The following is a 27014-nucleotide window of genomic DNA, read 5'->3' on the forward strand; positions in this document are numbered from 1 at the left end:
ATTTCTCTACGCTGCCGCTTCGCCTGTCCCTTTCCCCCCGCCCCCACCAGCGCGAGGAGGCAGCCGGAGTCGCGTGCTGCGGCAACCCATTTAAACAGTCGGAGCGGCTGCTCCGGGTGAACTGCAAAAGGCTCCCGCGGCGGTGAACTGCTTTCTTCCCCCTCAGGCGGCGGCCGCTCAGGGTTCTTCTTCTCTTCCTCCGCTCGGTTCTAGTTTCTTCGTCTGCCCGGCCAGCCGGCCCCTTGCGATCTTCTTTTGAAGTAGGCCTCTCGGGCCTCTCTCGGGCATTTCTTTCCCTCGTCCCCGAAGGCACCATGTCCGTGCTGGGAATCGATCTGGGCTTCCAGAGCTGCTATGTGGCCGTGGCCCGCGCGGGGGGGATCGAAACGATCGCCAACGAGTACAGCGACCGCTGCACCCCGTGAGTAACTCCTCCGGCGGGAAGCCGGGGATCCAATTTATGGCGAAAGCTCCGGGATATGGAGGAAGGGGGGGGGGGGTGGCGGAGAAAACGCCGCAACGGGGACAGGAAACGCCGCAAACTTGTCAGGTGCGGTAACCCCCGAGCGCCGGTGGCCTAGAAAACGCCGCCATCCTCACTTAAGCTCTACCTTCTCGCTAGAATTGGAAAGAGGTAAGAGGTGATTATCACCCGGAGCGGCCACACCTTTGGGCTTTCAAAGCAGAGGGAACGAGAGAAAAAAGGGCGCCCTTAATAATTCGTGAGTAATGCGAGGTGCCGCTGCGCCTAGGAGGAATACTTTTTTTCCCCTCCCTCCCTCCTCCTGCTCTCTCTGCCCTCCGCCCCACATGGAGATGTTCCTGAAAAAAGGGAAGGGGAATGGGTTCGGAACCGGCCAGTGGAGGAGCCGACTGCTTGGGCAGAGGAAGGGGGAAGTAACCCGGTTTAAATGTTTCTGAAGCTGCCTTCCTAAAACTGCGGCATGCCTCAAGGGATGGCCGCTATGATTTGAAATATCATCCTAACCGAAATTGTTTTTAAAAAAAAGCTAATCCACGCAGGAGCTTTTACAGTTTACATAAACCAATATGGTTATTAAGTTTGTATTTTTATCTTTTATTCCGTTGGGCAGAGAAGGAGAAGGCGTAGTGTTCACATAATTGAAAGTAGGCGTCCTTGGGAGGAGAGGGGGTGTAGGTTTCATCCAGTCTGAAGGGAAATTCATGAGGTTATCAGTTTGCCTCTAGTGTAACTTCAATGCTGTTCTAGAAAGATCCTACTTAATACTATTTTAAAGAAATGCTATTTTAAAGATAACGTCCTGTATAGTAGGTAAGTAAAGCCAACTTGTAAAATATGTGCAGTGCAACGCAGCAATGCATATACTCTGATGAAGAAATATGGTTAGCATAGGACTGGGCTTTGGATCATCAGTGGGTGATTTGCAGTAATGTTGTAAAATGTATTTATTGTTTAATATTAGCATCAACAAAATCTCTCTTTTCCTCCAATCCTTCATTGTACTTTGATATTATTTGTATGCAATTCTAATTTACAATTTTTCTATGCTTCTGCCAATAGTTGTATTTTCTTTCCAGTGCTGCTCTTTCCCTTCCGCTAGTTTTAATATTTAATATTGAATTGAAAAACTCCATTCTGTTTAATTTTATTTAAACAAAGAATGTAAATTGGAAGAGATCCAAAGAAGTGCATCAAAAATAATCAGAGACTGGGAACGTGGTATCTTTACTTTTGAAGAGAAAGTTGAGGAGGGATGTGAGAGCCATTCTCTTGTATTTGAAAGAATACCATACAAAAAAAGGCAGTGACAGATAAAGCATTGTTGTATTAATTGCAAGAAAAAAGCTGGTGCTTGAATGTTATTTTTAAGTTTACAAAAGAATAGTTGACAGAAGAATCAATGAGAAGAGGTGGTGGGCTTTTCCTTTACTGGATGTGTTTCTTTCTACACTGAACATGAAGTTGGATTCCATTATTTTACGTAAATTACCTCTTGCAAATCTGTACTTTCTTGGGAAGAGGTTATTTGTCTTCACGGAGATAAATTGAGTTTAATGTGATTTGTCACATGGTTAACTGTTCAATGAGAAACTAGTTAAGTGTTTCTGAAATCAGGTTCACTACAGTCAAGTATATCCCTCAGTGTAGTAGTGGGGAAACTTTAGTGCCCCTAATTCTTAATCAGCCCAACATTGATAAACATTGTAGTCTAGCAATATACAGAAAGCCAGAATTCTGCCATAAAAGCTTTGATTACATCAAGAAAATTAACTCTTGACAGGTTAATGGAAACAGTCATAGTATACTCTAGCTATCCACTTAGTTAACTTATCATTCGATGCTTTATTTTCCTTAAAGATACTAGAAACCCTTTTTTAAACTCCACATTAAAGAACTCTGATCTAGAATTTTGGTTTGAGAAATTTTATATTTTATAAACCTTGGAAATAGAATCATTGTTAAATCCTACATTTTAGAAAAGGTAATATTGCATTCTGGATTTATTTTAAATTCTGAATTTACATATGTTCCATTTTGTAAATAAATTGTTATAGCTGCACAGTATTTACATTTCTGATTTTTTTTTCAGATTATTAATCATGGACATGCATGTCCTTCATCCTTCCTTTATGTCATTATTTTGATCTGTGCAATTCTAGTCCCTTTTTAGGCATGAAAACTAGCTGGGTGACTTTGGGCTGGACATTCAACCCAACCCACCTCACACAGTTATTGTTCTGAGGAATAGCAATAGCAGTTAGACTTATATACCGCTTCATAGGGCTTTCAGCCCTCTCTAAGCGGTTTACAAAGTCAATTGCCCCCACAGTCTGGGTCGTCATTTTACCCACCTCGGAAGGCTGGAAGGCTGAGTCAACCTTGAGCCGATGAGATTTGAACCGCCGAACTGCAGCTTAGCAATCAGCTGAAGTGGCTGCAGTACTGCACTCTAACCACTGCGCCACCTCGGCTTATCATGTTGAATTACTTATAAAGGCAGGATAAATAAATTATTTTTCAGTGTTAGGCAATGTGAGTTTGGGCAGCCATGCACACTGCTTTAAAATTAGTTATTCTGTACTGTATATTGTTCTATCTGTAATTAATGCGTATTGACTGCAGCAATAAAACAAGCACCTTTTTCAGTGTACCACATTTTTCATGAAGCATACTTGTGGTTTTCAGTTTTTGAGTGAATTTCATAGCACATATCTTCTGTGGGATGAAATAGCATCTTAATCAGACAGAGAGGTTTTTTAAGTATTGATATTATAGTGTCGCATAGTCAACTAAATGTTTAGACTGGATTTGGCATTTTTGTCCATCTATCAAGTCTGTCCCAAGGATTATTATTATCATCAAATTTTATGTGCTGCCTTTCTCTTGGTTCAAGGCAACTCTGAAGATGACTCTGAAAAGATAAAGTACTATATATGTATCTCTTCAGGCTCTCTTGAAAATCTGTTTCTTAAAAATAGGAGAATCCAAGTCAGTAACATGATGAATAATAATCCTAAAATCATTTGCCTATAAATTTATCTATAAAAAGTTCATCCACCAAAAAAGCTAACTTTTTGGAGAAAATTAGTTGGACTGTGTTGAATGGATAACTAAAAAAGATTTGTGCTCCATAGAAGCAACTTTAATTTACCAAGATTTATTTATTTATTAGATTTATGCCTCACCTTTCATATTTTATAAGTAACTTAAACAGGAAACATACACAGTATTCCTTTCCTCCTCCTATTTTCCCCACAATAAGATGACACAAGTCTATTAGGAAATGTGTTCTAATTAAAAAAATGATCTTTATAATAAATTCATTGAGGGCACCTCATTAAGTTTCATATCATTTAAGCTTACTCATTGTTTTATTTTTGAAACCTATATTGAAACTGAACTACTACTGTGATCTAACTTTTAAAACTACTTTTTTATTTTATGTTAGGTCATGTGTATCATTTGGACCCAAGAACCGTTCAATTGGAGCTGCAGCCAAGAGCCAGGTGAGAATTTTATTTTAATTTTTTAATAATTACATAATTGCTAGAAAAATGAAAACATTGAAATATCATTTTGTGTGTGTGTTAAAACAGTTGTGTTAAATATTTCATATTCAGGCTTAATGATGTTGAATTCTTGAAACATTTATGTTTTCTATACTATGTTTGCTTATCTTATAAAAAGTATCTTGACTTGGTGAATAATTTGAAGTGCATTCTGGAATCCAAATAGGAAATTTTATACAGAAGTTAACTAATGCCAATACGTCTCTCTTGTGTATTTCTTTCCTGTTCTGCTGTTTCACTTTTCTCGGCAATTGAATTTAAGGAGGGATTTAGTTGTTAAAATAAGGCCAAACCCCCACCGTCAAAGAATCCATTCCTGATTCTGAATCAAAGACTTCCAGAAATATACAAACCACACCTGTAAAATTTCTATTGGCCCATTCTATAGAGGATGAAGAGAAAATCCAGAGCTGAATTGTTCCAACATGAAATTACAAGTGGGTTGTGATACCCCCCTTATATGTTCTTTATTTTATAGTTCTGGCAAAAATTTAGAAGAGGCATGATTTACCTATGATTATCAATTACAACTATTTTTTGCTTTAATATTTAAACACAATTATAAGACTATTGTGCTTTAGCTAATTATTGTTGAATAGGGTCAGCTGCCATGAGTATTTAAGTGGACATCATTGGAAATTCCAAGGATGTAAACCTAGAGTGGAAAATTACATAATAAACTATCCCCCCACAAAGGTAGTAGGAAATAACTTTTATAAAAGTGCCAAGAAAATGGTAAGGATACCAGGTACCTGGAGCTGTGCTCAATTTGAGGAAATCTTTGTATTTTCATATACCGGTATTATATGTTAAAACAGAAAATGTGCAAATTCTTAATGCAGCTATGATTCATTTTCTGTGTTAGGGTCATTATGTTTTAAAAATGGAAATAATGACATGGCCTGCATTATAATATGTGATCGATGAGAGGCTTGACTTGCAACTCTCAGATCAAGTGGTTGCTAACAAATAGAGCATAACAAAAAATTGTTTAATCTTTACAATGCCTTAAATATGCCTTAATAAAGGACATTGTAATTACTTTTTTATCTTCTAGATAAAGATCTTTACTCTGTGTCATAATCTTATTCATCCACAATATCCTTCCACCTTAAATTCTGATGTAACAGTATGTTGCTGTATTTGCATTATTAAGCCTTTACCAAAGAAATATTAGATACCACCACTTGTTTTTATTTCATTAAGGTTGCATCGCTCCTACCAGAAAGGAATGCATTGAAAAATTGCTTGTAGTTGAGTTAGTGAATTAGTTATAGCAAGAAAATTGGGGTGCCACTTTCAGATGGAGCTGGGATTGTTGAAGGGAATCCTATTACTTAATTTTCTTGTGCAATAAACTGTTGCACAATTTAAGTGGCTGAATTTCTTCTAATCTCATTTGCACATATGGGTAGTCCTTGTCTTATTAACCATTTGTTTAGGGGCCATTTAAAGTTATAATGGCTCTGAAAATATGTGACCTGTGACCGATCCTCATGCTTACAACATCACAATATCCCAATGATCATGTGATCAAAATTCAGATGCTTGGCAACTGGCATATATTTACAATGGTAGCAGCATTCTGAGGTCATGTGATCACCATTGTGTCCGGTTGCTTTCCCTCATGTCGTTGGCATGCAGCCTACTGTCGACTTTTATTGCTACTCAGAACCACCCAGAGAGTCTGTTTGGAATGTCACGGTAGGCAGTTACTTGGGCAATCTGCTGGTCCAGACTTGTTCTGAAAAAATACACTAACAGACTCTCTGGTAAAGGGGGTAGCCTTCCAATGACTCTCCTAAATTTGCGGATGTGGTCTTTAATAGGGAGCCCCCTTTGCTTTAGTTCGCTGGGCTCATCTTCCGCATACAGGTCCTCCTCCACCTCCTCACACCTGGCCTCTAGCAGTCATAGGAAGTTATATACGCCTTGCAGTTGGGGGGCTCTCCTCTTGTGGAGGGCTGCTAGCCATTCCCTTGCTTCTCCCTCTATCCCTCTATGATAATATTCACTATGGCTCTGGGGGATGAGTAGAGGTGTCCATACTATTCCAAGTGGACCTCAGCTGAATCAAGGAATAGGGCTAACTGGTCTGAGTTCCCATCAAACTTTCCTCTGAATTGGAGTAGTTCAATCAGCAGTGCCCTTCCCTCCTCCTTTCGGCCTCTGTATAGTGTTTGATATGTCTGAAGATACTCCTCAGTTCTAGTTCAGAGGGAGGGTGGAGATTGTCTGCCCTGAGCAGCCTGCCTGCTACGTGGGAGAGGCACTGGCTTCATCTTCCTTCCAATGGGTGGAGAAGTGGGGCTGTGTTAGCAGTTAGCAGTTAGACTTATATACCGCTTCATAGGGCTTTCAGCCCTCTCTAAGCGGTTTACAGAGTCAGCATATTGCCCCCAACAACAATCCGGGTCCTCATTTTACCCACCTCGGAAGGATGGAAGGCTGAGTCAACCCTGAGCCGGTGAGATTTGAACAGCCGAACTGTAGAATTACAGTCAGCTGAAGTAGCCTGCAGTGCTGCATTTAACCACTGCGCCACCTTGGCTCGCCACGTGTTTCCATGTGCTTCTCATCACCTCAAGAGGTTCCACTGCTTCCTCCCTCTCTTTTGGCACGCATAATGGCCTTTCTTCACGGAGGGTGACCCAGTCAAATTCCTCCTGAACTTCCCAGGGGCTCCATTGGGGGCTTTGGGGGCCTGGCTTGATTCCAGTCCAGCATCCCCTCCACTCTTCCCAGCTCGCTTAGGGCCTTTCCCTTTTTCTGGGCTTAGGGGTGGGTGGGGGAAGCTCAGCTTTAACTGTTTTTAGGGGTTGATTACTTATCTCTTCTTAATTTGCTCATCTCGGCTTTGATGTCTGATGTCTGCTATCCAGCTCTGTTCGGATAGCTGGCCTTTTGCCATGGTCTTCTGAGTCCCCCCTCGGCATCTCTGATATTTAAAAGCAAAAGATGGCTGTCTGTAAAGTACCCTAACGATGCCTGCTTCATAATAAGTAACTCGATATTGTAATACAAAAAGCAGTGATTTATTAACAGATTCATTAGGCATTCTTCTTTAGGCATTTCTTATTCGCAGCCATCTTTTTTGCTTTCTTTATCTGCTTTTGAACTTTGCCCTGTTCTTCCCTCCCTTCAGTCTTTGTCAATAAATCACGTTATCCAATAGTTTCATTCATCTCAACCCAGCTACTGTAATCTGAGATCCGGCTCCGCTGATGACGCTCTGCATGGAACGTCAACACAGAGAGTTGACATCATATCATGAAAAAAAATGTGAAATTCTATAAAAGCATTGTACTTTTTCCTCAAATTGTTTTTACAGCTTACTGCAAAAGTATTAATGTTCTGTTACATGAGGCTAAATTCTGTTCTCTTCTAGGTAATTTCAAATGCAAAGAATACAGTACAAGGCTTTAAAAGATTTCATGGTCGTGCATTTTCGGATCCTTTTGTTCAAGATGAAAAAGCTAAACTTGCTTATGAGCTTGTCCAGCTGCCCTCGCTCTCAGTTGGCATTAAGGTATGACCTTGAATGTGCACATATTATTTATTGCTTGCTTACAAAATTAGAATAGTTTGGCTATTTGAAAAAAGAGAAAAAAATAAAAGCAGAGAAATACAGATATTATTCAAATATTAAGAATTTAATTGTCTTCCTTAAAGAGATGGGAGTTACATGGCTTATAAATTATTGTTGGTCAGGGAGTCAGCCAGATGTTTAGACTGGATTTCTGTATACTTCCCAAGGACTTGAGATAGGCAGATGTTGTTTATTAATATTAAAGTTAAATAATATGGGATACAAGCTGTTCCTAGTAAAGTTATCTTTTGCGGTTCACTAAGATACATTATGTGAGATAAAATAAGTATCAGAATTTTTTTCCTTAAAAATATGAAAAATAAAGCGTACTGTTGATTGCTCTTTTGTGCTTATTTGTGACACGAAGGGAGAAATCTATTTAAACTTTAAACATGCTATTAAAGTTTTAGTTGAGAAAATTACTCTGGAAAATTAACAATTAAAATATCATTTTGTTTCTAACTAAGGTTAAATATATGGAAGAAGAACGAAACTTCACAGTTGAGCAGATTACAGGAATGCTTCTCTCTAAACTCAAAGAAACTTCAGAGAATGCTCTTAAAAAACCTGTAGTTGACTGTGTTGTATCTGTAAGTAATAAATCTGTATCTTTTTTATATTTTCTAAATTTAACTTTTCTAAATCTTATGAATGAAAATGAATGAAATTGATTACAGCTTGTTGCCTAGCTTCCTTAATGATGGTTTATCATATTCTAAGCCTCTCAGGCCAGACTGTTATTCTTTATTTACAGAAACTAAAGGAAAGATAGTATTTTGGCTTGTAAATATTGTGTCTGTGTCATTTGTCAACTATTATCTGTTAACAATTTTACTAACCAGATCATTTAACTTTTACTTCCCTATGCTACGTATGTGGAAAAATTAATAAATATGGATAAAAATCCAATTATTAAAAATATTTTATTTGAAAGGATTCTTTTTAAAAATCAACTTTTAAATGTCTTGTAGGTTCCTTGCTTTTATACAGATGCAGAGCGGAGATCTGTCATGGATGCTACGCAGATTGCTGGATTAAACTGCTTGAAGTTAATTAATGAAACTACCGCAGGTAGGTAGATAACTGCAAAGAATACTGAAGTATACATTTGCAAGTCTTGCACCCAAGTTAAGTTTTGTTTTAGTCTTAATTTCATTACATTGAATAAAGGAGAAATAATTCAAGATTTATTTCAATTCACTAAACTTTTTTTCTGTTACAGTCATTCAGATTTGTACATGGATAGAGTAATATTTTCACATTTTGATTACTTTTAAATGTGAAAGCACAGAAATTCACAAAGCAAATTAATCTACAAATTAAAAAAAAAATGTTAGTTCCCCTTTTTCTCTAATGGAATAACTTTTTGTTGCAATTGAAATAGGACATAGCCTCTCTACATCCTCAGAAAATTTTAAAATACAGTATATTTTGGCAGTAGAAAGATTGAAGAAGATGAGGGAAAAGAACCATTATTACAAACTGTTTTGAGGTTTAGGTTTTTTTTAAACAGGAAGCAGCTTAGAGATACAGCATTTCAGTAAATAACTTGTAGAAATTATTAAAATTGGATTTCAGCCAAAGTATTCTGGAGATAAATCCTGAAAAGGGAGAATGGCTTTTCTATATGGCTTCAATGTTTCTAGAAATGTTCTCTACATATATACTTAGTTGGTACAATTTATTGTATAAATTGTTTTATAGTTTGAGATTTACAGAGTGTTAGGAAAGTTCTGTCTATAATAAAAAGGTAATTTATCATGTAGACCTTAATCCATATTAAGAATATTTGTTTTCTGATAGATGATTGCAATTGTGCACTAAATGTTTTAAGTGGCATTCTTAACCAAAAATTAAAAGAATTCTTAAATAGAGGATCATGAAATTTTTGTATGTTTCTGTCTAGTTGCTCTAGCCTATGGGATCTATAAACAAGACCTGCCTGCATTAGAAGAAAAACCAAGAAATGTGGTATTTGTTGATATAGGGCATTCAGCTTATCAAGTATCTGTATGTGCATTCAACAAGGGGAAGTTGAAGGCAAGTATAAAGTCTATTCATGTTAATTATGATATTATTGCTACCATTTTAAGTATTATAGCTGAAAAATGTGGATGTGTTGATGCATTTGATAAATAAAGCTAGCAATTAAAAATAAAGCTAATCAGATGACCGCAAAGAAGTACGATCCTTCCACCACCACCTTCCGAATGCTCTCAGATCTAATCCTTCCATCGCCCCGACCTTCCTGCCAGAACTGATGAAACTTCTTAAAAAAGAAAAGAAAAAAAACCCAGTCCCGTTGCCTTTTGAAAAAAACACCTTTGAGACATAAAGCTAATGGTATTAACTTTCTTGTAGATTATTTTATTTAAAGGAAAGTTGTAGTAGAAACATCACAGTAACAGGGTTTGCACATTGCAGTAAGCCACTGCCATAACTTACAATGTTATTTGTATTGTTATGGCATAGTAGTTTAATGTTATGGCACATTAAACATTTTTGTGTTTATGGCTGAGTGTTTTGCATTATTCAGTATAGTATTAGTAATTGAGCAAACCATGACTTAATGTAATATATCAACTTGGAAACTGCCTCCTTATAAAAAGCAATATAATGAACTAAACTGCAGCGTTTGCTTTATGTGTGACTATGAGAGGATCAAGTAGCAGAGGAGGTAATACTTAACATCTATTATATTCTTTAGTGTTTGTAATGCCAAATATTCCTAGATCGATCGATTCATTCATTCAATTTCTATAGCTGCCAGTCTCAATCAGTGGCTCTGGGTAGCTTATACAGTAATTTAAGAATATAATTAAAATACTAAAACCATTTTAAAACAATAGAGATTTGAAAAAATATTTGAAATCTTTCTGTTTTAACCCAATTACAGTAAAGAAAAGGCTCCTAGGCTGATATAAAACATATTGAACAGCAAGTGCACATTCTGTCTCTGCCAGACGTGTGTGAGAGAACCAGTTATATGCAATATTGCCTGACTAGTAGTTGTTTTTTATTTATTTGCTATAAGGAAATTAAGTGCACAGGTTGTACGATAATGTAATTGTCCCTGTGTTTTTTGTGCGCTATATTTTGATCAGGTTGCCAGGTACATAAATGTTATTGCGTGCTGCATTACAGATTATGTTTCCTCACAGCTGTTTATTTCATATACATGTATTCCTCGACTTATAACAGTTCATTTAGTGACCGTTTAAAGTTACAATGACACTGAAAAAGTAACATGATAATTTTTCATACTTACAACTGTTAACATCATTTCCATGATCACATTATTAAAATTCAGTTGCTGAGCAACATTCATATTTATGATGGTTGCAGTGTTCTGGGATCATGTGATCTCCTTTTGCAATCTTGTTGTTAGTTGCGAAGTCATGTCTGACTCATGGTGACCCCATGGACAATTTTCCTCTAGGCCTTCCTGTCTTTCACCATCCTCTAGAGTCCATTTAAGCTCACGCCTACTGCTTCAGTGACTCCATCCAGCCACCTCATTCTCTATCGTCCCCTTCTTCTTTTGCCCTCAATCTTTCCCAGCATTAGGCTCTTCTCCAGTGAGTGCAATCTTATGACAAACAAAATCAATGGGGAAGACAAATTCACAACTGTAGCAGGAATGGTGGTAAAATGGGGCAAAACTCACTTAACAACCATTTCACTCAGCAACAGAAATTTAGGGCTCAATTGTGGTCGTAAGTCGAGGACTACCTGTATTGCTCACTTTAACCCTGAATAAAAACAAATATTGATTGCCTGTATTGGAACTAAAATAAATAATAGCACTGTTTTGTGGTTTGTTGAGTGAGTATGTACCCATCTAGAACATAGATTTCCAGATGGTTAATTGAAAGAGTGGGTTTCATTTGCGATTTCAACATTACAAAACAAATTATCTTTTTGAAAAGAAGACATGCAGAATATGATCTATACATAGGCAAACATCCTGAAATTATTTACCATTAAATCACACTTGCAGTTAAATTTGCGTTGATGTGAAAGATTGATCAGAAGTGAAAATAGATGTGGCAAAAAGGACAATTACTGCAGAGTAGAGTGTCTTTACTGCAAAATTTGAAAATTAGAACATTAAAAACAGTCTCCAACATTGTAACCCATACACCATGAACAATATAAAGTTCACAGTTCTTTTCTAATTTCTAAATATGTGTGGCCCCATTTCAGGGATCCAATAAAGAATCAAAGTAACATTTCATTTAATGAATGTTTCATTTCATGAACAATATGAAACAAAGGGACAACAAATTAGAAGTTTAGCATTGACTGTGACTGTTTATTCCCCCTGGAAAAGTGACAAGCATGGACAAAGTGACAAAAACTGAGAGGAGCTGATGGTAGCACGTACTATCTGTGTGCAGGATGGGAGTGGCTAGTCCTTCTCTCAGTTAGTTTATTTAAATAAGCTATATATGCTCATTAGAATGTAGTAAATGGAAATGAAATTGGAGTAAATTCGCTACACTCTCCAGACAGGTTAATAGCTGCTTAACTATATGGTACTGTAGCCATTAATTTACATTAAGATAATACAGGAAGCTCTGAGTGTACCAGGTGGTTTAGTTATACTACAACCATATGCCTCTGAATAATTTACTAAGTATAACTAGCATGGCTCAGTATATTATGAAAAAGCATTCTCTCTGCATAAATGATCCTGTAATTGACAGTTGCTAAGGACATAGTCTGGTACAATGTTTTCTACATTCTGGTAACTTCTTTCAGCTTGGAAGTGTCTCTTTATTGATATTTAAGTAGGATTGGTGTGTGTGTGTGTGTGTGTTAGTGAATAAACATGCATACTATGTGGCTGCTGTAATTTGTTAGATTAGTACTTTATATGACCCTAAACTGGATTCATTATTGGTGATTGAATTAATCGGCTGATTAATAACTTGCCATTTGTTTAATAGATAATATACTTTTTCTTTTTATTGTGAAGGTACTTGCAACAGCATTTGACACAATGCTCGGTGGCAGGAAATTTGATGAAGTATTAGTAAATTATTTTTGTGAAGAATTTGGGAAAAAATACAAACTAGACATAAAGTCCAAAATTCGGGCCCTTTTAAGATTATCTCAGGAATGTGAGAAGCTGAAGAAACTGATGAGTGCAAATGCTTCTGACCTGCCCCTGAACATAGAATGCTTCATGAATGATATTGATGTCTCTGGGACTATGAACAGGTATTGCAGATTAATATACCTCAGTAATGAAGTTCTAAAAACTTTTTTTCTTAAATCAGCGTTTTAAGTATGTGAGCACACTTCCTTGCTTACATCTTTATTTTAATTGTTTGGCTAAATGGTATAGGTAGGTTTTGCTTAAGAATGCTAATTGGGGACTGAAAACTCCATTGTTAAGTGACATAATTGTTAGTTGAAAAATACCTCATGATTGCACCATTTAACCACGTCAGTTCTAGCAGTTTTCAGTTGCCATTTTTAAGTGAGGAGTGTGTTAAGCAAGGACCTCACTTGACCACCTCTTGTGACTTCCTGCCAGCTTCCCCATTGACTTTTCTTGTCAAAAACCAACAGGGAAGGTCACAGATCATGATTGTGTGGCGGTCCTAAGTACAAGGATTGGTCATAACTACTCTTTGTTCAGCATCACTGTAAGTTCAAACTATTGTTGAATAAGTGTTTGGTAAATGAAAACTACCTATAATAAAGGGAATGGAAAAGTGGACAATTATATATTAGAATTAGGAAAATTACTAACAGTTTCTACTATGGTTTTTTTTTATCTCAATTCTCCCAGAGGTGGATCTGAGGTTTTGATAATGTGAATTAATTAGGAATGCTGTTTCTATCATCTTGGAGTGATGTGTAGGTGTAGATGTAATCTCCAATTTGCTGCCAAATTACAGTTTTAACATGGAAAAGGGAGAAGAGTATTAAATATATAAGGAATAATTGCATAATACATAATGTTTAATTAAGTTCAGCTTAGCTTGTTTTCTCTGGCATAGGTGGTGGATGGAGGGGGGGAGACTGTATAACTCAGAGAAAGCAGGTTATGTACCCCAATTACAAATAGTCATTGTATTTATAAATGTATATTTCTTTAAATAAATTAGTCTGCAAATGCTGTACTATTGGCAATAGCACATCCAAAACTAATACAAAATGTTTTAATCATTAATTCAAAACCTATGACCATAATTCCGGTGTGTGTGTGTGTGTATCTATATATTTATATTTATCCATCTATCCATGTCTGTGTCTGCCTGCCTATGTATGTATGTATGTATGTATGTGCGTGTCTGTCTATATATATCTATATATATATATATATATCTGCTGTGTATTTAATCCTTGATTTGTGCTCTATAACCTTGAAAACATAAGTGACAATTTTACTGTAAGTTGGAATGAGAAAGAGAGGAATGCTTAATATCTTAATATGAAGAAACTAAATTTCTGTGTGGCATGCTGTGTGGAAATTTGTTTTTATGGATTGTGGGAATGAAATAAAGAAGCATCTTACCTAAACAAAAAAAAACCCTGAGGAATACAGCAGACTGAACTGTCTGAGTTTTGGTTTATTATCTAAATATAACTTACTAAATGCAGCTTTGTGAATGTTGTCAACTTGGGGGATTATTTAAGAGACTTTTATTAATCTTTAGGCTTTTTTTCATAAAAAATAATTTTCCATTTCCACCCATAGAGGTAAATTCTTAGAGATGTGTGATGATCTTTTGGCCAGAATAGAGCCACCTCTTCGCAGCGTCTTAGATCAAGCTAGTAAGTATACATTTTGTTATTTGTAGTACAGTACAGGACTAATAAATATAACTACAGAAACACTGAAGTGCATAATAGAGCAATTTATATTTAGTTACTTCTGGGTTAAATAAAATGAGCATCACTAATAGTCAATGATGCAGAAGTTAGGATTAGGAAGGTTCAGATTCAAACACTCAATCAACCATTAAGTTATCTGGGTGACTTTGGTTACTTTCTATCACTCAGTCCAATAACTTTACAAGGTTGAGAATAAATTTTAAAGTATTAAGAATGTTTGGCAAAAGATGGCATTGAAATCCAAAAAACAAAAGATATTATTTGGAAGTGTCACAATTCTCCATCAGAGCACAAGTGTATCTTCTGAAGTTTGTATTGCTAATTATTCATTCATTCATTCATTCATTCATTCATTCATTCATTCATTCATATTCATTATATTGATTCCAGAATACAAATACTTTTGTTTTCATATATTTAGAATGCTAAATATAAAACAGCCTGGACTTTAAGTAGAAAAAAAATACTGTTATTTATAAGGACTGTGTTCTTTGACTGGAAATTTAGCTCTGTTTTCATGTCTAGAAAATACTAGCCACATTATTACTCACATATTATGTTGCCCAGTTACACACTCTTTGTATGTACGTAATACCAACCCTCAAATATTTCCCTTCCCAATAAACGGGCCTTCAAGATATATGAATATTCAGTATCATCCAATCAAGATCAAAGACATATTTAAAAAGAAAAACGCTCTCCTAAACATCTGGTAGACAGGCCTGAAGGATTGCTTTGAGGGCAGTATATTCCATAATTTTTACATCAGAGAAGATTTAGCAGAATAACAGAGTTGGAAGGGACTTTGAAAGTTTTTTACTCCAACCTCCTGCTCAGGCAGGAAACCCTATACCAGTGGTGGTTAACCTTTTCGGCACCAAGCACCAGAACCCGGAAGAGAGCAGCTGGTCCGGTGTGCATGCACACCAGCCAGCTAGTCTTCGTGCGAAGAACCCGGAAGAGAGCAGCTGGCCAGTGCGTATGTGCATGACGGGACTCAGAAGCAACTGGCGATGGGGCGCGTGCCCACAGAGGGCTCTGTATGCCATCTCTGGCACACATGCCATAGGTTCGCCATTACAGCCCTATACCATTTCAGACAGATGATTGACCAGTTTTAAAAACTTCCTTTTCTACTTGAGAAAAATATACTTGAGAAAGTAGATAGATACTGTTTAAAATTACAAGATATTTCCTCATTCAAATCCAAATGGAATACTTCAAAAACATTTCTTTTAGTTTGAATTTATTGTATGTGTATGTGTATTCCCAGACCGATGTGCCAATGTTGCTTGCATTGCTTAAAATGCCATTGTAGCATATATTGAAACCTGTGGGATTCTACTCATGCAGATGAATTTAGATTTAGAATGACTCTTACTATTTTTTTCTTCACAGAACTAAAGAAGGAGGATATCAGTGCAGTTGAAATAGTAGGAGGGTCTACAAGAATACCTGCTGTGAAAGAGCGGATCAGTAAATTTTTTGGTAAAGAACTCAGTACAACTCTGAATGCGGATGAAGCTGTCACACGAGGCTGTGCATTACAGGTAAGAATAGTGGTATGCTGAAAAAAATGTTTTCTGCTACAAATGTAGTTTTTAATTAAACACTGGTTAACCTTTAGTTTGAAAGGAGCTAGAAATAAATGTTATGGTTGAATTGGAAAGAAATATTGAGTATTTGTTAGGAAATGCATTTTGCTCCTGCAGTAGTCAAATGAGTTTTTTAATGCAAATTTATATAGTCCAAAACCCAAAAACAGTTGCACGAACTAGGATATGTACAGTGTAACATTTTTCTCCTTTCCCCTCCTCTGCAGTCCCTTCCTGCCCAAATATCTAGCACATTTTGGGGTCTTCCTTTCAGATGTGTGAGCAACTCCAGAAAAAAGAGAAATAAGCATATATTCAAATATTTGCAATTGGCTTGGTTTTGTTTGGTTTATTCGACTTGTATGCCGCCCTATTCCCAGAGGGACTCAGGGCGGCTGACAAACCAGAAGGGAAGGGACACAATACAAAAAAGTAAAAAAGAAAAAAACGAACAACAATACAAAACAATTTAAAAAGTCACAACACGCACAATTCGAGTCGGGGTGGAACTCAGGAGCCCCAGGCCTGCTGGAACAGCCAGGTCTTAACGGCTTTTCGGAAAGCCTGAAGGGTGGTGAGGGTCCGAATCTCCACGGGGAGATCGTTCCAGAGGGCCGGAGCAGCCATAGAGAAGGCCCTCCTCCGGGTGGTCGACAACCGGCATTGGCCTGCAGATGGAATTCGGAGGAGGCCTAATCTGTGGGATCTAATGGGTCTATGGGAGGTAATTGGCAGAAGGCGGTCTCTCAAGTACCCAGGTCCAATACCATGTAGGGCTTTATAAGTGACGACTAGCACCTTGAAGCGTATCCGGAGACCAATAGGCAGCCAGTGCAGCTTGCGGAGGATAGATGTAACGTGGGTGTACCGAGGCGCACCCACAATCGCTCACACGGCTGCATTCTGGACAAGCTGAAGTCTCCGAACACTCTTCAAGGGCTGCCCCATGTAGAGCGCATTGCAGTAGTGCAGTCTTGAGGTCACAAGGGCATGAGTGACTGTTGTAAGAGCCTCCCAGTTCAGGTAGGGATGCAATTGGTGCACCAGGTGTACCTGGGCAAATGCCCCCCTGGTCACAGCCGACAAATGGTGATCTAAAGTCAGCTGCGGATCCAGGAGGATTCCCAAATTGCGAACCCTGTCTGAGGGGCGTATAATTTCACCCCCAGCCTGAGAGTTGGAATACATAGCCAATTTTTGGGAGGGAAAAACAGCAGCCACTCGGTCTTGTCAGGATTGAGAGCCAGTTTGTTTACCCCCATCCAGACCCTAACATCCTCCAGGCACTGACACATCACGTCAACCGCTTCACTGAGCGGGCACGGGGCGGACAGATACAGTTGTCAGAACCTCTCCATTAGATAATTAGGAAAGAAGACCACGAGACTCCATGAGTAGAAATCAAGTGTACTTTTACTAATTATAAATGATTAAAGGCATAGCGAAGCGAAGACTGATTATTTAGGCGCGAAAGCGATTGATATATAGAATAACCCATTCCCCACCCCTTGGCATCACAGTTACAGTCCAATCATAATTCTCCCAAGTGTCAGGTGTGAGATAACTTCAAAAGGCATCACGAAGATGGAATGTCGGTGCCGTTAGTCCTGGCGGGAATCTCCTACGCATGCGTAGTCCGACAGGCAGCTGAGCTCCAGAACCTTCCTCCAGCACAACTAGTAACCCCTCCCAAATACCATGCCCTCCCTCCCCGTTTCATGGCAGCCGAAGCAACAGCAAAGCAGAGGCTGACAACAGTTGAGTATCGTCCGCATACTGGTGGTATTTTATCCCGTGTCGTCGAATGATCTCATCCAGCGGCTTCATGTAGATGTTAAACAGGAGGGGGGACAGGAGCGAACCCTGCGGCACCCCATAATTAAGGGGCCTAGGGGTCGACCTCTGCCCTCCAACCAACACCAACTGCGACCTGTCCGAGAGGTAGGAGGAGAACCACCGAAGAACGGTGCCTCCCACCCCCACCTCTCGCAACCGTCACAGAAGGATACCATGTCGATGGTATCGAAGGCCGCTGAGAAGTCAAGGAGCACTAGGACGGAGGGGTGGCCCCCGTCCCTGGCTCTCCAGAGATCATCGGTCAGTGCGACCAAAGCAGTTTCCGTGCTGTAGCCAGGCCTGAATCCGGATTGAAAGGAGTCTAGATAATCGGTTTCCTCCAAGGACCGCCGGAGCTGGGAGGCCACCATTATCCGTTATGTTTAGTAAACAAGTGTGGATAATTTGTTCATTCCTAATTATTTGTCTAAATACTATTTAATTAAAGATATACAAAGCTGGCTTCTTGACTAAAGCTTAATGGGGAATTGTAGCTTGTTTCCAATTGAAAATAGTCATTTTTTTTAATGGCTGCAAAAAACAAAAGGGAAGTGCAAGATTCTGCAAGTGCGTGGCAACCAATTGAGGCAGCAAAGAAATAAACTTTTCCATCTATAACTGAATTATATTTTCATAGCTTTAATTATTAAAAATTAAATTGAGATGATGGGATGAAGTCTGACAAATGCAAAGAGATAGGACAGACAAAATGATAAACCACTGCAGTTTCGTACTCTTTACATCAGAATTTGATCTATGATCATACATTAATTGAATAAACAAAGAGTTTTTGAAATGGAAACCTATCAGCCTTTTGGTGTTAATACATGATGATACGTATATGATTTGATGTTATACATAATTTGATGCTACCAAACTTTTTTTCCCCTTACAGTGTGCTATTCTATCACCAGCTTTTAAAGTGAGAGAATTTTCTATCACAGACTTGGTGCCGTACCCCATTTCTTTAAAATGGAACTCCCCGGCTGAAGAGGGGATAAGGTAACTCCTAACAAAGCTGATTTATATATCATGATATAATGAATATGCACATAAACATAGCATTAACAGTTTTTCATATATTTGAACTATTGACATAATTTTTATAGTGTTAAGCCTTCTCAGAAACTATTTATTTGAGTGAACAAGGATGTATTCTTTTTATAGTGATTGTGAAGTATTCCCAAAGAATCATGCTGCACCTTTCTCCAAAGTCCTTACATTTTACAGAAAGGAACCCTTTACTTTGGAAGCTTATTACAGTTCTCCTAAAGAATTGCCATATCCAAACACTGCAATAGGTATGTAGCATAAGAGATATTGTTTGTTTCTGTGTATTTAATATATGTATCACACTCTAGGAACATACCTGTAAGCTATTTTGTCATGAGATCTTGCATTAGTGTTAACATCTATGCTAAAATGTAAGACAAAGCCTAGTTTGTGAGATTGTAGGAAATACTGTATTTTCTTATAGGTTATGTGTGAGATTGTTGGGGGCCATCATAAATCCTTTTTGGGTAACAGTACATGCTGCATAGAAGCTAGAAAGAATAGCATAGAAGCTATTCATAGCACGGGTAGGAAGAAAGGATGCAACTGGGGCAGTGGTGGGTTTCTATTATTTTTACTACTGGTTTTATTGTTTGTGTGCATGCAACGTTTCTCTGCATGCGCAGAAGCATCCGGACAGGTGGTCGGAGCCTCCCACTGCCACCACTACTGGTTCGGCCAATCCAGGCCGAACCGGAAGCAACCCACCTCTGAACTGGGGATGAAAAATGATTAAGGTAGAAAAAAGAACAAGATCGGTAGAGAGGGGTAAAGAAAACTAGACCAAAATTGAAGAGATGGAGACAAAAAGAATTTTTTTTTTAAAGATAAGAGTGTCAAGGGAAATGACATATTTTAACAGTGCAGGTGGCAATAAGTTGGCAGGTTCTACCCAATGCAAGGCAACCTAAGATGCTTTTCCCAAATGAAAGAATCAAGTGAGAGATCTACTTTCACATCCATAGAGCAGATTGTGCAACCAAGTCTTTAAAATGGCAGTGTCCCCATAATTTAAAATAATTCACTTATATTAAGGGGTTGGGAACTTCGATCGGTCTGTCTGCAACTATCCTTGAGCTGTGGAATATGTAGCGAAATGACTCCGTTTCAGAGGAAATGTTATCCTCATTTGAGTGAACCCTTATTGGCACTTAACCATTGAATTAAACAAATATCCTAGATAGATATAGAAGCGCTTCAACATTCTGTTTATTTGCTCCTCACTGTCTGTTATCTAGAACTGCCAGATACCCAAGAGAAGAATGTATACTTGGGGAAGGAACCTGTTTACCTTTGAACAGAGTAGTACTTCCAAGAAACTGAAACAATCGGTCTACATCTCTTTTAGAAATTTAGAGACATGATGATTAAATACTGTCTAGCAATTGTTTTAACCAATACGCTATTTAATTAATCAGGTTATAATAATTTAAATTGCCATTTTGGTTGTTTTAAATAGTGAAAATGCAGGATAAACGTTTAGTAAATTAACTTGATCAATAAGGGAAAATGAAATATTTGCTGCTATACAGTATCTTTGGTTTTATGTATTTGGAAAATTCCATGATCTTTTAAAATAACAAATTTTGTACTGTATTTATTAAAACACAATAAAGAAAATAATGGAAGCAGTAGAGATTTCAATTATTTTCTGTTAGCAATTCCAATTTAATTTTTTACATTAATGAAAATATTTTATATTTTCCATTTAGCTCAATTTTTAGTTCAGAAAGTAATACCCCAAAAAGATGGATCCAGTTCCAAAGTGAAAGTTAAAGTCAGAGTAAACATCCATGGCATTTTCAGTGTTTCAAGTGCATCCCTTGTGGAGGTTCATAAATCAGAGGAAAATGAAGAGCCCATGGAAACAGATCAACATGCAAAAGATGAAGAGGTAATGGGTGGGGATTATTTTTTTGGTAAATGTTGCTATGCTAATTTAACAATAAGTCAATTCTGCTAACAGCTTTCTTTATCATTAAACTTTCAAATACAGGATTATGCAGATCCAAGCCTAAGTGTTACAAGATTATATAAAAACTGCATCCACAGGGTGCATTGATTTTGCTAACCATTAACAGTATCCACTTCTATGGAGAATGTTTACTTCTAAATAAGTGGTTAAAGAACTTAGATTCATGAAAGTAAACACATAAGAGCTGGAGTGTATCATATATGTTATTAAAACAAAGGGTTGCTTAGCAATTAGTGCAAGTGGGCTACTGTCAGTTACCTGCCTTAAATAACAATTCATCATAATGTGCTTTCCCTCTAAAAAATAAAGTGATGGAATGGGATGGGATCCAGACATTTGAGTTCTTTTTGGTATCTGAAATTCAAGGTTATAACAATCCCTTCAGTGATTAGTACTACAAGTGGGTGGGTATGGGGTGTTGAATTCAGAGGAGGACTTTCAGTTTCCCATATTCAATAACATGGGAGTTTCATGTAACCCAACATTTTGCTTTCTAATTTCAGAAGATGCAAATAGACCAGGAAGAGCAACAGAAAAATGAGGAACAACAACAGCAAACACAAGCTGAAAATAAGACTGAGTCTGAGGAAATGGAGGTAAAAGCTATGTCTGAAAATAAAACATGCTTTAAAATTAGTGGAATAATATAAAGAAAATGGCAGATTGCTTTTCTGCTCTAAGGATGAGCTAAGATAAAATTATTAGACAGCCTATTTGTAAAATAATTTGGTACTTTTTTCAGTACATGTTTCTTAAAGACATACGTCCCAGTTAATGGAACAATTTAGGGCACACTTATTCATGAAATTGAATAGCCTAAAACCCAGAATCTGTTGCATGTTTCTGTTCTGAAGTCTTTTAAAATACTGTTTTAATGCAGACATCTCAGGCCGGATCGAAAGAAAAGAAAACGGACCAGCCCCCTCAAGCTAAGAAAGCTAAAGTAAAGACAACGACAGTTGATCTTCCAATTGAGAATCATTTGGTGTGGCAGATAGGAAAGGATATGTTGAACTTGTTTATTGAGAATGAGGTAAGTTAGTTTAAAACACTTAACACAGGATTTCGGCCAGAATTGAAAACAAAAGGTGCAATGTAGCCTTGTAATCTCACTCTGTCATCCTGCAGTAAAGGAAGGTGTGATGAACTATCAGTGGTTAATATTTATTGCTCACCTTAGAAGTGATAACAGTGGGCTGGCTTGTTTGGGCTAGAAAGGTAAGCAGTATTTGCATGAGATACTAACAAAGATTATCAGGACACATGCTAAATTGGAAAATTGAAAGACACTTTGGAAGAAGGCAGTATCCAATTAGTTGTCAAGAACGCTGCATAGAGATCTCTGAATTTATCAGAAGTCAAGCTTGTTTCCATGGGAGATGCTTCAGGTGACCATTTTATGTTTTCTGCAGGGTAAAATGATTATGCAGGATAAACTGGAGAAGGAGCGGAATGATGCCAAGAATGCAGTAGAGGAATATGTTTATGAAATGAGAGATAAACTCTGTGGCGTGTATGAAAAATTTGTTAGTGATGAGGTAGGTATTTAATGATGTGCAACTAGGAAAAATAGGAACAGATCTGCTCAGAATAATCTAATATCAGTGTTGCTAGGGTCCAGTGACTAAATTTTCAAGCATTTCCACGGAAATGCTTAATGTAATGAGGTAGCACATTTTAGGCAATGTAAATTTCTGTGGAATTTACATTGTCACATCCTTTTTATGAATTTGTTTTCTAACTGTTAAGTTGTAAATCTCTTGATATCTTTGACCCACTGATCTCTTTTTAATTCCACAAATATTTACAATACAAATAGTCCTTGCTTAGTGACCATTTTTTCAGTAACTGTTTGACGTTAAAACAATGCTGAATGAGGAGACTTGCAGACTGTCCTTGAAGTTGCAGCCATTGCAATGTCGCTGCAATCATGTGATCACGATTCAGGATTTGGCAACTGGTGCAGAATTGCAGTACAGTAGTCCCAGAATTCTGCGGTCATATGATCACCACTGATGAAACTGTTGTCATAAGTCAGCATGGTCCTGTGATTTTTCACTTCAGACCATGCCACTTAGCAATCAAATTCTGGTCCTGTTATGGTCATTGAGGACTGTCTGTGCATTTTATAACCTGGTACAATGTTTGATTCTCAAAATTAGGAAGCTGGGAATTCAGTTCTTCACTGAAGAATAACACTTTAATTTATTTGAATTATTTCCAGGATCGTAATAGCTTCACTTTGAAGTTGGAAGACACAGAGAACTGGCTGTATGAAGAGGGTGAAGATCAACCCAAACAAGTTTATATTGATAAACTTGTTGAAATGAAAGTAAGTGGACCTGAAAACTGCCAGATTTTCTTAGGCTATAATATATATTTTATTTATTTAGCAACAAAAAAAAAAAACAATGAAATTAAACTACCATATTTTTCGGAGTATAAGACGCATCAGAGTATAAGAGTCACCAAGATTTTGAAGAGGCAAATTTAAACAAAAAGTTTTTGCACTCTGCAGACCTACCAAAAATGGCTCATTTTTTTGTGAAAACGGGCCTGTTTCCCCCCTCCCAAAAGGGCATAAATAGTCTTTAGGAGGCTTGTAGAATGCTCGGGGGGGGGGGTGTCCCCCCTAAAATGAGCAAAAAAATGGCCCATTTTTTGCGAAAATATGTTTTTTTACCAAAAATAAAAAAAAAGGCATGCATAGCCTTTAGGTGGCTTATAGAGTGCTCGCGGGGGCGGCAAAATCAAGCAAAAAACGGCCAGTTTTTTTGCTCAAGTCTGCTCTCCCAAGCCCCCAGGAACACTAAAAACCTCCTAAAAGCTATGCACGGCCATTTTGGTGAAGGGGACAGGGTTTCGGGAGGCCAAAAATGCTGTCTTCAGTGTATAAGATGCAGCCAGATTTTCAGCCTCTTTTGAGGGAAAATGGTGCATCTAATACTCTGAAAAATATGGTAATCCATTTGATCCTAATAGCACTTAGCTATAATGTTTCTTTTTCTTTTTTCATAAAAACACCATATGTAATGTTCTGCCTTTAGGATTCTTTAACAAGTAGTGTTTGGACACTTTTAAACTAAGTACTTTAGTGAGCTTTTTTTTTTTGTAAAAAGAATTTTACATGTAATTCTTAGGAAACATTTGAATATGTTGGCCAGGTTCATGCATTAGGAATAAGCTAACGTTTATTCAGCTTTGGCCTTAGGTATGCTAGAAGTCACACTTCACAAACAGATGAGGCTAGGAGCAAAATTATATTTGATTTGTTTAATTTAAATTATGTGTTTCATTTGTTTTTTAGGTCACAGTTAATTCTAGAGGGCATTTGTTAATATTAGTGCTTGTTTATGTAACAGTGTTCAATTATGTCACATTATAGTTGCATTTCTTTTGGAGAGAGTCTGGAGGCTATACCCAAGATTTTAAAGGGCTACAAGTTATAGCATGTTTAATTTGAAATACTTTCAGGAATTTAAAGCAGTTTTTAATTCATCTCACAGGATACTAACTTCTTGATAAATTTTTCTCTTAATTCAGGCTGTGGGACAGCCCATTCAGGCACGATTTCAAGAATCTGAAGAAAGACCAAAAGCTTTTGAAGAGCTTGGAAAACATGTTCAACAGTATATGAAAGCTGTTCATGCATTTAAAGAAAAGGTGTCTTTTTATATCTTTCTTAACCTTCAAAATAGATTTCAAAAATCTCCATTCTTTTTTCAGCACTAAACTATAAGAATGTCCCCCCTCCCCCCAACTAGGATGAACAGTACGACCACTTAGACCCTGGCGAAATGGCGAAAGTGGAGAAGAGTGCAAATGAAGCAATGGAATGGATGAACAATAAGCTTAATCTTCAGCATAAGCGAAGTCTTACTTTGGACCCTGTTATTACAGCAAAGGAAATTGAAGCAAAAACGAAAGTAAATAAGTTTTTAAACTTAATGCCTTGGTGGTATGATTTGTTTTAGACTTTTTCTGTAGATTCTACAGATGAAATTATCTCAGGCTGGCAAAAGAACAAACAAAAATGATTTGATTTAAATCCTTTAAGCCAAGAATTAATAAAAGTGTTTATGCACATCTTAGAAAACCGAGACAGGAAGTACCATACTTTGATACTTTAAAGCTTGATACTTATATACTTTTAACTCTGATACTTTAAAGTAGCAGAGCTCGCATTGTTCCACTTGTTTTGAAAGCTTTAACAAAGCAGTGAGTGGACTTTTTAAAACAAAAATAGTGGTTGTCTTCCCAATGGTCTTCTTTGGTTTTAGTATCAAGTTAAAAGAGTACAATTATTAGATGGAAAGAAAAGGTATTATATCAATTTTTATAAAGATTCGGCATCTATTCCAAGGATAGATTAGACAACAAATAGAGCAATAATTAGACCAAACATTATAGTGGCTACTATGATTTCAAGTAAATTTATTCTGACAAACCTGCGGAGTTAAATTTAGATTTAGCTAGATATCCTCCTTCAAACAAAAAAGGATTTTTAAAAAAATTTTCTTGAGAACTTAAAAGGGATGTTTTATGGTGTAAAAGATCTTACTACAAAGAAAAAAAAACAATTTGGGATTGAACGAACAATGAGAGACATATGGATAGGAACCTAGATAAATGTTTCAATGTGGTTGCCAAGGAAAATTCTTTCAACATTACTAAATATATCTTATTTACATTGTTGACATTTAGCCCAATTAAGAATATCATTGGCAATTGTGTGTTAACTTTTATACATTTTGGGAGGCAGCTTTGGTATAATTTGTCATTCAGTGCTTCAGTGCTTCCAACTCTTTCATTTCAGGAACTGATAAACATCTGTAATCCTATTGTTACCAAACCCAAACCCAAAGTGGAACTGCCAAAAGAGGATCAAAAACCAGCAGAACAGAATGGGCCAGTAGAAGGCCAGGGTGATGCCACCAAGTCTTCTCAGACTGCTGAACAGCATACAGATTCAACAGCTCCAACATCTACAGAAAAGAAACTTCCAGAAATGGATATTGATTGAATTCCAGTTCTTTATATTACATACTATAATAAAGCTTTATGTTGTCTACTTTATGATCTGAATATAAATGGGAGCCAATTGAGAACTGTTATTTTCTCACGGTACATTTTTGAATGGGATTAGTTGGTAGGGAGAGACAAACTCTAGGTTAGTTAAATCTTAAGCTGGATAAGTTCAATCTTGCCATATGATGCCAGAAATTCTTGATAGCTATTAGATTTGCACATCTGCTCTTTCAGTTTAATCCTGTTCATGTTGTGAATCCCATTATTTAAAGTGTGTAAGAACAACTAGAACAGTTTGGTAGTTTGTTTTTAATCTACAATTAAATTACTATTGTGGATTGAAGCAACATTAGTTGATGGAAAATTACCAGAAGTATTTAAAGCTTTGGTTCTAACAGAAAAAGAGCATAATAAAGATATTAGATTGTGATCCCTTTGGAATTATGGAAGCAATAATAGCATGTTTTATATCTGCAAGTTTAATACATTTTTATTGTACCATTTTATGGTTATGTGAGAAAAGGCAACATGGCTCAGATGACTTATTCAGGTTAAATGTAAAGAAATGAAGTAGCTGGAGTGTTTTTCCCTGGTTCATGTTCACACTCTATTAATATTCATTATGTCCTAGGTGTTGTATCAAATTGTTTATCTGATATGCAGAATAGCATTTATCTAAAATATGCTATTAGATCCAATATGTATCCTCATGATAAATTTCTCCCCAGCTATAAGAAATGCTGTGTAAATTTCTGTCTCTAGCTTAGTTGTAGGGGAAAAGGGAGAGTACTGCTAGCTGCCTCTGGTTACTCTGATTAGAAGCTAACATAGAAGATAGTAGTTGTTTTCCTACACTTGAAAATGATTGTTTTATCTTCCAGCTAAAGAAGGAATCTGGCAGTTTACTCTTGTGTTCATTTACACTTTGGCTGTGTTATTCTTCTAGTATTGATAATTGTCATTAACTTGTATGTGTTGAAATCAAATGAAAGCTTCCATACACATTACAAGAAATAAATGCACTGGATTCTGA

The 27014-nt window shown here is 37.1% G+C and overlaps 1 protein-coding gene across 1 annotated transcript; it reads left to right on the top strand.

Moving 5' to 3' along the window:
• Positions 1-27014, top strand: HSPA4 (heat shock protein family A (Hsp70) member 4). The gene is made up of 19 exons (XM_014059662.2): positions 1-421; positions 3933-3990; positions 7442-7582; positions 8110-8232; positions 8614-8713; positions 9549-9682; positions 12624-12868; positions 14358-14434; positions 15893-16044; positions 18821-18927; positions 19093-19226; positions 20691-20872; positions 21457-21549; positions 21834-21986; positions 22366-22491; positions 23178-23285; positions 24497-24616; positions 24718-24879; positions 25770-27014. The coding sequence occupies exons 1-19, from the start codon at positions 315-317 to the stop codon at positions 25974-25976; spliced, it is 2529 nt and encodes an 842-aa protein (XP_013915137.1). The 5' UTR covers positions 1-314; the 3' UTR covers positions 25977-27014.

Source organism: Thamnophis sirtalis, unplaced genomic scaffold (assembly GCF_051295495.1).
Source record: "Thamnophis sirtalis isolate CommonGarterSnake01/CBP01778 unplaced genomic scaffold, rThaSir2_p1.2 scaffold_3, whole genome shotgun sequence".
Taxonomy (NCBI): domain Eukaryota; kingdom Metazoa; phylum Chordata; class Lepidosauria; order Squamata; family Natricidae; genus Thamnophis; species Thamnophis sirtalis.

What these genes read in the sequence shown, in the direction of transcription:
- HSPA4 (XM_014059662.2), top strand. Translation starts at nt 315, where the DNA reads ATGTCCGTGCTGGGAATCGATCTGGGCTTCCAGAGCTGCTATGTGGCC. An exon ending in GAGCTGCAGCCAAGAGCCAG is followed by an intron (nt 3,991 to 7,441) that starts GTGAGAATTTTA and finishes GTTCTCTTCTAG; the next exon opens with GTAATTTCAAATGCAAAGAA. An exon ending in ACTTGTTTATTGAGAATGAG is followed by an intron (nt 21,987 to 22,365) that starts GTAAGTTAGTTT and finishes TGTTTTCTGCAG; the next exon opens with GGTAAAATGATTATGCAGGA.